The 10,867-nt window shown below is 38.2% G+C and overlaps 1 protein-coding gene across 2 annotated transcripts in view; it reads right to left on the minus strand.

Moving 5' to 3' along the window:
* Nucleotides 1–10,867, minus strand: part of MEI4 (meiotic double-stranded break formation protein 4) — a 75,322-nt gene that overhangs the window by 53,641 nt on the left and 10,814 nt on the right. Inside the window, exon 2 of one of the 2 annotated variants that reach the window (XM_031552561.1) lies at nt 10,600–10,848. In XM_031552561.1, the coding sequence (XP_031408421.1) occupies nt 10,600–10,848 (249 nt within the window). Of the gene's footprint in view, nt 1–10,599; nt 10,852–10,867 lie in introns of both variants that reach the window. The other variant, XM_031552560.1, reaches the window with a different exon arrangement.

The raw sequence follows: 10,867 nt of genomic DNA on the forward strand, positions 1-10,867 counted from the left end.
TAAATTTATTTTAGTTTCATGCCCCTTTAACATTCAGACAAAGCCAAAACTGAATGGGACTGGCACCAACTGACTCACAATGAAAGGCCTAACTGCAGGGAAATCAACTGACATTTTCAGAAGGCAGAAGAAGCAGAGCCTGGGATCTTAGATGTTACTAACAGAGTTTCCAGATGCCCTGCAGATCAAACTTAGTAAGCAAGCAAACAAGAAAAGCACACTTGGCACAGTCTGAGTATCAAAAACAGGTATCAGTCTTTCATGTCTTCTCTCCCTATTGCTTTCAGCAAAAGATACTCCAGAAAAAAAACAACTTGAAAATTCTTTTTCCTGCTGCTAAAAAGCCCTTCTAGGGAACTTATGAGTATCACTAATGAATATTTTGTTCAGTTCTTAGTCCCATGGGATAACATGGAAACTACTTATGGGGACATAACTCCAGGAGTCCAAAAAAGCAAAGCACAGAAGTATATGAAAAAAAAATATGTTTGAGTTTTTTTTTAATTATCTGAAGGAAAAAAAAATGTGAAACAAAAGAGGGAGAAAAAGTACAATGAGAAGAAAATAACAATGCATAAATACATAAATATCTGTAAGAACCAAACACAAAACCATCTCAAAACCAAAGATGTAGCATATACAACAAAATATTCCTACCAGCAGGAAACAAATATTGCATTTGTGCCTCAGTTCCTATTCACTGAAATAGAAAACTTCTCTGTCACAATTAGCTTTCAGAAAAGTGTTACAGTAAGCCCCCAGCAGCAACACATTTCCAGTTCCATTAATTCAGAAAACGCTTTAAAAAAAGCTCAGTGATTTATTTTTTCCAGTCACATGGAGAGCAATGAGAAGCTATATTTAAAATAAATAAATAGATCACCCAACAGGAAATGAGATTCATGATTTCCCTCAAAATGTCTAAACATCATTTATTTCTTGAAAGGAGGAAAACTAATCACTTTATACTTACCTATCATTTAAATGTGAAAATAGTCTTGATGTTCACACCATGTAGTTACCAAGTATTAAAAAAGAACAGTATTAAGCCTGTCTCACAGTAACAACAATCTTTCAGTGGCAATTTCAAGAAAATGTGACTATAAAAATACTAAGGAAATAAGAAATACTGAGCATTATACACTAATCACAAAATTTTACAATGCTTTTATATAGGTAATGAAATATTTGTTCATGAATAATTTTATAGTCTCCTTAAAAATGTCACATCATATCAATGAAATATTTAGACTCTCAATTCCCATTTAGGACTTCAGCTCTTCCGCACATGAAGATCCTGAGTTGAAAACCACAATTGTGTGCTCACCAGATAATTTGTGTGCTCACCAGGTAAAGCAAGGTGCTGATACAAGAAAAGCCCTGGGTGCAAAGGCTGAAGAACTAGCACCCTTCTACACATACCCACCATTGTGTAAACCATCTTGCCTGAACATCAGCAGGTGTTCAAGGAACAAGAATGTGACTTCAATACTGTGAGCAGTATGTAAGTAAGGTTGAAGGAACTCTGCGAAACATAACTCAAACGCACATATTGCTGCTGGACCACAGTGCCCAGTGGCTTTTATCACAGGAGTGTGATGCCAACCTTGTCTTACGGTCAGAGAAAGTGGAGTTTTCAGCTACTCTTGAGAAAGAAGAGTTCTCTCGACACCAAGTCCACCCTACCCCTGAAACAAATTCTGTCACTTCTGAATAGTTACCTCAACGCAGACACCAGGACTCAGTTCATGGACAAAAAAAGAGAGGAGTAATCAGTTGCTTAATCTGTACAGGAAAACCATTTGTTGCCAGAGTGCTTGCAGCCAGCAATGTGGTCATAAGGATTCTCAGAGGTCAGAGGAGACAAAGGAACATTCATAGTTTTTCCCACCCAATAAGAAAGGCAGCATTTGTAATAAAAGGATGGTGGTGGAAGAGGCTCTCTCAAAGGACAGGTCTGAAGGTGGCAGACGTAAGAAAAACAAAGAGAAAGGACCAGTGGAAATCTGCAAAGTAAAAAAATAGTGCAGTTTCAATCATTTGGCATCATCTTTATTCTCCTTCTTGTGAGTGCACATAGATTAACACAAAGCTTGCTTGAAACTCAAATGTGCACAGTTCACTTAAAAAAATTAAAATGAGACCATCAGTAATGTTCAGAACCTTAGAAACCCCTCTGGTGATACTGCATTCTGCTTCCCAAGTGTTCAGTCAGTAACTTCTAAATGGAGATGAAATATATGAAAGGATTTGTATTTCTTTCAACTTTCCCACTGTGGGATTTTTCAGCACTCTTATTTTCTATTTAGCTTTCACTGATGGATCTATTACAGGTGCAATTTCCATGAGCAGTGAATCAAGTTTGTTCTCTTCTCCTCACATACACGAACAGTTTTAATTTTCTTCATAGGTTTGCTGTTAAAGCCTGTTTCTGTTTTCTGTTTTCATTATTAATAAAGCTGTTTGAGGAAAAACAAACATCTGTCAAACTTCTACGTGATTAGCACACAATGACTGTCCTGATCTGGAACCAAGGTGTAATTCTGTATGTATCAAAGCAAGTTTTCTCCAGATCTCTCACATCGTCAAGCTATTATTATTTGAATAGTTTGAAATAATAGTAATAATAAGCTTCCAGGATTCTTCTAAGGAAAAGTTTTTAGAATATCTGCATTCAACACATTTCTGTGTTCTTCCACAACTTGGAAAACTCTTTGTTAAAAGCTAAGGTATTTTAGGTTGACACGCTTCACGTTACCTATGAAGATTACCTGTCTGAACTGCAAGTACAATATAAGGTCTTATTAAAAATAACATGCATCTTCAAACAAACTCAGCTGCTCTAAGTGACAAGTATCAGCCAGCACACACAGCAGTCCTCTGGCTGTGACTTTATTAACTGGAATATAGCTCCAGTTATCCTTTATGACCTTACAAGGTTGAAATACTCTCCTTAAGAAATCACTTGGGTTATACATTTCTAAAAATATATATTTTTTTTTAAAACAATGCCAGTGTTTACCATTTATGTTTACATACCCACCCACTCCTCCCCAAAATAAAAAATAAAAAAAAGAACTAATTGAGGAATTGAAAGTTAAGTTTCAGTTAAACTAATTCTGCTCAGAGAGATAGTATTTTCCTTGGGGATATTCAGAACCTGCCTGGACATGGTCCTCAGAAAGTGGTTCTTGATGGCCCTGCTTGTGCAGGTCAGGCTAGGTGACCTCCAGAGATCCCTTCCAACCTCAGCCATTCCAATACTTTGCCTTTCATGAGAACAATCTGACTTATTCTTAGCAGTAGACTTACAAGCAAGAGAATCCCAATTGCCATGGCAACACTTTTAAACTAGTTTTTACTATATGAATCTGTTTTTCCCAGTATTATTATTCTGTTTACCAAAAGAAAGGAATTATTAATCCCACTTCCTTGCATGAACCTCAGTCCTAAAAATTACCATGCACCTTATCAAGAGCTTGACAAATACAAGGAATGTACGTGATAACCACAAACTCTTTGTCTTGCTGGGATAATTGGGTTGCTTTCACTTCTAAAGTAGTTTGTTATACAGAAACTTGGAAGGAAAAGGATGCTCCTTGAATCCCACTGCTCCAAGTACGTGTTTAGGACAGCTGTAGCAATTCTATCTGACTAGACAGAGAGCTTTCAAAGAGAAAACTCTACAATCCAAATAGACCTGCAATGCGTGGAAGGAGCAGTACTCTGAAATTTCAGTGAATGATTATGCTCTAGCTGGTGCTTTTTCCAGATTGCAAAGTCACTTAATTATCTTGAAAAGGCCTCAGCTTTCCTTAAGTTCCTCGCAGTGTCACTACTATTACAGGGAACAGATTTATCTCATCATCTTATTCCAAAAGCCATGCTCTACACTAAACACATTTTAACCCCAACGTTGTCACCTCATATCTGTTTTTGTTGTCCTACTCTCTTCCTTAAAATACTTTTACGGTTGTAAGACAATTTGCAATGCTGCCCACTTGCATTAGTACTGCTGGTAGAAGCATGAGAGTACACTGATGTCAACTGTCTGTTCATTACTGCAGTACTGTCTGCATTAGAGAAAGTGCTGAGGTAGACTGCGCTCTCCTTATGGATCTGTATGGACAGAAGGCCACCTTTGTCACTGGGAAAGGAAGAAAAAAAAAATCTCTTCATACCACAGCCCTGAACATGAGACAAAAGTAAACATCTTTTTTCCATAGCAAAAAAACTAAACATTGACTTCCACCCAACAGGAAATCTTCTCACATTAGAAGTAGTAATTTAGGGAAAGAAAGAAGCCAAAGATGCTCCACGAAAGAGGAACATTTCTTTCCAAGATTCCAGATATATTCACTGAGAAATCTGCAAATGTTTTGGTCTGACATTTCTGAATTCACCTAATTGTCTTGTCTTCTCTCTAGAAAGAGATAGGGAGGAAGCAAAAAAAAAAACTAATTATGTTCTCCCACTGCTCTTGTTAATGTAAGCAGGAAGGGAAACACCACAAGGTGCTATTTAAGTCACAGTGAAGTTTCTACTTTTCAGAAGTTTTTAATCAAATTATTCAGAAAATATTTTCACTGGCTAGCACACTCTACTCAAAACAGAGCAGGATTTCTGACTCTTCTACTTCGAGAGGAAAAGTTGGGCCTTTAAGTTGAGCACCCAGAAGTTCTGTTGCTATCTGCTGGGCAAGCAATATTCAACCCATGACTTATGGGGAAGCGGAAAGGGAAGATACAGCTGAACTCTATCTCAAAACAAGTATACTTACATGGAGTTCTGTAGAGTTTATTAGTTTTTACTTCAGATCTGGCTTGTTCTAATTCCATATGCTTCTGCTTTTGCAGAAAGCAAAACTCACAGCAAGAAGAAAATAGACTAAAGCATCTTCGTTCATACTAATCTACAAAGAAAACTGCTTCCTTTTTCCACAGATACAGCTAAATACCTCAAGAAACACACTAAGTTAAGAAGTTAAAACAAGGGATACAAAATGTTTTCCGTTCCTATTTCTTATTCCTTAAAGAGGTAAAAGCTGTTGCAGAAGTCTTGGCATCGTAAGCAGAATTCAGGGGACAAAATCCTGAAATGTCAAATGCCTCAAGACACAGCTGAAAAAAAAAAACAAAAAAAAAAACCAGTCATGTTACTCACATACAGTGAATCAGAATTCAGCTTCTACCTTCACACACAGGCACACCACAGAAGGATGTGCTGGCAACTACATGCTACTGTTGAAGCTAAAAATACAGGAGGGGAGATGAAGACCTGCTGTAAATCATACAAGAAAGGATGAGTAAAATAATATAAAAAAATAGAAGAAAAAACCCTGATTATTAGTTTTTATTAGAGAAGCAACCAGTTCAGAAAATTTCTTTCCCCTGTACAAAAAGGGAATAATATAAACTCAGATTGATGGTGAAGATCAGCAAAACAAAAGACATGCACAGTACAAGTTTTGCTAATATATCCCGGATAACTAACTTGGAATCTGTCAAGAGCATCAGCTTAAAACAATCAAAGCAACGTATCTATCTCCTCTAAATTGCCATTCCCCAAATATTTGCTGGGCAAAAAAGGCCTGAGTATTCCATTAATGCCTTCTTGAGTTGCAGTAACAGCTGCAAGCTTTTCCAGATCTCTTCAGCAGAGGCTGCCAAGAAACAATACGATTGTTGATTTGATGAATTGATCATGGTTAAGAATTTTGCTTTAGATGACAGGTGCTTCAACCTGTGAATAAATCAATCAATACTTTGTAAGACCTTTTGTCTTTTCATGCAGCTCCAAAGCAAAGAGGCAACAATATGTTCAAGTGTTTTGTTCTCATTCGTCAGTAGTGCCTCCTTCTCTACATCAAATTCTAAACTGAATCAAATGAAAGGCAATAAACTTTTTTTCTTTTAAACCAATAGGTGTATCTGTAAGGACAATACTGGCAAGGTGAAAAAACAAACTACAAAGAATCACAAGGTTGGAAGAAAATTTAGGAGGTCAACTGATCCAACACTCTTGGCTTCTTGCCCCAGGACTCTGTTCATGTGATTTTTGGACATCTCCAAGCAGGAGACCCCACAAACATCACCAGCACAGCACAGTAGTGCTTCCTTGTATTGTTGTGGTTTAGCTCAGCAGGAAGCTAAGCACCACACAGTTATTCACTCACTTCCCCCAGCTTCCCTGTGGGAGGTAATTGAGGGAGAAAAAAAAGCAATGTAGAACTCATGAGTTGAGATCAAACTATTTATTTACTAATCTAGAGAAAAGGAAAAGGATAATTCGTTATAACTATATCTACATGTGTGCGTGTGTGTTATCAACACTGTTCTTCTTCTGGAACTAAAACATAGCATCATACCAGACATTCTGACAAAAAAAAAAAAAATACCAACCCTGCCCCAAATACCATCCCAGTTGAAACTAAGACATGTTCAGAAGGAATCTCCTTTATTCCAGTTTATATCCATTATTTTCTGACCTGGCACTGAGCACCACTGAAAACAGCCTGGCTTTGTTCTCTTTACATCCTCCTTTGAGATGTTTCTATACACTGATGTCATCCCTTGAGTCTCCTCCAGGCTGAGCAACCCTGACTCTCTCAGCCTCTCCTTATAGGTGAAATGCTCTGGTTACTTCATCATCCTGATGGCCTTCTGCTGGACACACTCCTATCTATGTCCCTCTTCTACTGCAGAGCCCAGAGCTGGACTCAGCACTCAAGGTATGGCATCAGCACTACTAGACAGAGAGGAAGGATCGCTACCCTGTCAATACTTTGCCTAATGCAGCCCAGGATACTTTTAACTTTCTTTGCATAAAGGGCTTGTTGCTGGCTCATGTTCAATTCGGAGTTCACCAGGAAACCCAGGCCCTTTTCTGCCAGGCTGCTTTCCAGCTGGGTGGCTCCCAGCATGTCCAGGTGCCTGGAGTTGTTTCTCCCAAAGTGCAGGACTTAGCACTTCTTGTTGGAATGCGTGATGTTCCATTAGGCCAGTCTGTCACAGTCTCTCTACAAAAAGATTTGCTTCTTGGATGGCTGACATTAAAAGTACCACCATATGAAAGGGATACCAGAGTCCTTGCATTCAGAAAGAAACTGCACATGAAGTCAAGTAAGCATTTCCAGACAGAGTCAGTGAATGTATACTACAGTAACTTCATAAACAACACATTAAAATGTAACAACTCATACTGAAAAACAAATTAGTTAAGTAAGCCATGTTTCTTCCCTTCATCAAGAATACTTACACTTTTTAGGGTCTCTAGCAAGGTCGGATAAAAATAATTCAGATAATATGGCTTTAAAAATATTTTTGCTTTCTCCTTCATGTGCTTGTATATCCATTCCATGTTTATCCTTACATGAAGAAAACAACCATCACAGTTTCAAAGAGCTCACAAGTTTTCCACATGAAGGAAATAAAATTCCATAGGCCATCTCTAATAATTCCTGAAGCCTCAGAAAAATCTATTATTATTATTATTATTGAGAACAGAGTGCAAGAAGATTCAGCTGCAAGGTTAACCTTGGCTGAAAGACAAACTCTTTAGCTCTCAATTGGCAGCAGGAGACTAACAGTATCTGACGCTTACTGTGCGAGTTTTTCTGGGACAGATTTTGTGAAACCCTGCTATTTTTGCATTAATAGAACTGCTAAACAGAACACAAGAGAGCCAAAGCAAAGTTGAAGATCTGAATTATTCTAAAAGGTTGCACTGTTTTAGGCAGAAAGCCAACCCCAAATACACGCCTGTAGAAACAAATGGAGGCAGAAGAAAAATCCATGGTGTCTCTAGACACCTGGCCCTAGGAACAATCCCATCTACTCTCAGCCCAAAGGAGAACTTCTCTGGTACAACATTAGGTAGAAAACTTGGTGCCTATACAGTAACCTTCAGGCAAACAGAATGGAGCCCCATTTATACTACTTTCTTTCCAAAAGAGAGTCATGTTCCTTGTGCCTTCTTATCTCAGCAGTAGACACCTTTTGGCTCCTATCCAAAAACCTGAAAGTCTCAGGACAGGCACAACAGAGAAGAATTTTATTTTTCCAGAGCAGAAAGTTTCGGTAGAGCAGAAAGTAGAGCGTCCCTTATTTCAGGTAGGTTTTGCCCCTACAATCACCTTCCTTTAATTTTAGTCTTACGTGTTCTGCTCTTAATACAAATTATCAACTACATCAACAGAAGAGTAAACAGAACTCACCAACTGATATCCCATCAGATACCCATGATTTTTCTTTACTCAAAAGTAAGAGACTGAGCATGTCTCCAGTTTAACCGTAACTATGAATGCTCACTCAGCAGTCACATGTCTGATTAAGAGTATCTTCCTTTCAAGAGAACAGATGGCTCAATTTCATTATCAGAAAACTTTACATGCCATACTAAGGTTGGGGGAGGTGGGGGAGAGGGGGAAGAGTCAAATCAGTTGAAAGAAACACCACAAAAGACAAACATATCAAAGTTAGACTCCAAGAACTCAGAATTTTTAATGTTAAGGAAAGCTCTTGTGAAAAAATGTGAATGTCCTACTCATCTTGGACATCATGTGAGGTAGGAGGGGCTGATGTGAACAACTATAAGTATTTAAAATGTCAAAATGTTTTCTAACTAGAAGGTTTATCAGCAGTGCAAACTGTTTTAACCTGTAGTCTACTGACATGTTTTGCTGATCTCCCATCTTACAACCACAACTACTATTCATGTTTGGAATAAGTTACAGAAAAGAGTCATATAAAGAATAACTAAATATGAATAGTTAGTAAATCACTTTTCTAGAGAGAAAGGTGTAGTGATAAAAGAAAGTAAATCATTAAAATCTCTAAGTAAAGTCTAACACATTACTTTTCCCAGTTAAATTTATAACCTAGAAATCTTTTCAGTCTTTTCACAAGGCAATAAAAAAGGCACAGTTTTAGTATAAAAGCCTTCTAGTACTACAGAATGGCTTAGGAAGGACCGCAAAGATTATCTTGTTCCAAACACCCATCTGTCACAACAGGATTGCCAAAAACTGGATCAGGCTGCCCAAGACTCCATCCAACCTGGCCTTGAACACCTCCAGGAATGGGGCATCCACAGTTTTTCTGGGCAACCTGTGTCAATACCTCACTATCCTCTAAATAAAAACGTTCTTCTGACATCTAATCTAATTCTCCTCTCTTTTAGCAGAAAACTGTTCCCTCTTATCCCATCACTATTAGCCCGTGTAAAAATAAATAAGTCACTCCTCCTTCTGTTTTTAAGTTCCCTTTAAGTACTGGAAGGCCACAAGGAGTTCTCCCTAGAACCTTCTCTTCTACAAGCTGAGCAAGCTTAGCTCCCTCAGAACTTAATCTTAGGAGAAATGCTCCAGCCCTACGATCATTTCTGTGGCCTTCCTTTAGATCTGCTCCAACAGCTCTATACCTTGCGCTGGAGGTCCCAGACCTCAATGTAATACTGCAGGTGTTCACAAGGGCTAGTAGAGCAGGACTATCACCTCCCCCTTGCCCTTCTGACATCTGTTTTGATGCAACTAAGGACGCTGTTGGCCTTCCAGGCTTCAAACACACATTCCTGGCTTGCATCAAGCTTTTCACCCACCAGAACCTCTAAGTCCTTCTCCACGGGGCTGATCTTAATACTCTCTTCTCCCAGTCTGTTCGTACACATCTGGGATTGTCCCAGCCTGAATGTAACACCTTGCACTTGGCCTTGTTTAATCTCATTAGGGTCACATGGACCCACTTCTCAGACTTGTCCAGGTCCCCTGGGATGCTATCCCTTTCCACTGTTATATCAACTGTACCACTTAGCTTAGTGTCATCAGTAGACTTGCTGTGAGTGCACTTAATCCCACTACATCATTAAAGCCTCATCAAGTTTTCCATTAGATAACTTCCTAAAAAATTAAAAAAAAAAAATCACAATTTTGAAAGCAACTTGCTAGATACCCTTCCTTACATTTAAAAATAGTCTTTAATTATTGTTTTCCTTACTTAAAGGTTTTCCTGGATCCTACAATGTCAAACTTACAGCATTATATCATTTATAATAATAAATTGGTTGGACTGGATGATCTTGGAGAGCTGTGATTCCACAAAATACTCATAGAATCCAGTGTCTGTTCACATTGACAGAGAGAGCATATGTATAGTTCTCTGCCTGTCCTACCTTTCCTTGTCATATGTATCAGGGATTCATGCTTTCAACATATTAGGCCTGTGTTCTAATTTTAAGCTTGTTTAAAGTAGTTAAAAACAGTGTCTTTAAGACACACACTAGTATCTTGCAGACTATAGAGTAATATTTTGAATTAACATGCATACAGTAATATTTGTATTTTTCTGGAGTTATTCCATATGACATATTTTAACCCTCAAAATCAACACATAAGTTCTGACAAAGTATTAAATTTTCAAGCTAAATCTCATCACAACTTATGTAACTGTTCTACAGCCTAAGGGTTTCAGGAAAGCCACGAAGATGGCTTAGAACTTAGAACTCTGGTATCTAGATACAAGAAACAGAGCAGGCAACATGAAAGTTGTCTTATTTCTTGCTACTGCAGCATGGTGATTGTCAGAAACAATTTCAGAAACTCACCATTTTCCAAGCAGACTCTCTGACAGATCTTGTTCAAAAGAAGCTCCTGACGTAATCGAAAATTTTCAGCTTCTAGCGCTTTAACTTTCGATTTCCAGTCAAAATCTCGTTCAGATACAATTTTGGCAAGGTGCTCAATGTATTCTTTGCAGCTCTTTCCTGGTGGTTTGGAGCGGATAATGGCAAAAGCCAGTGCCAGTTTTGATATTTTCAAATACCAGATTTGATTTTCTCTTCTGCCTCTGACTTCTACTGCATACAAAAAAAA

This window comes from Meleagris gallopavo, chromosome 2, assembly GCF_000146605.3.
Source record: "Meleagris gallopavo isolate NT-WF06-2002-E0010 breed Aviagen turkey brand Nicholas breeding stock chromosome 2, Turkey_5.1, whole genome shotgun sequence".
Classification (NCBI taxonomy): domain Eukaryota; kingdom Metazoa; phylum Chordata; class Aves; order Galliformes; family Phasianidae; genus Meleagris; species Meleagris gallopavo.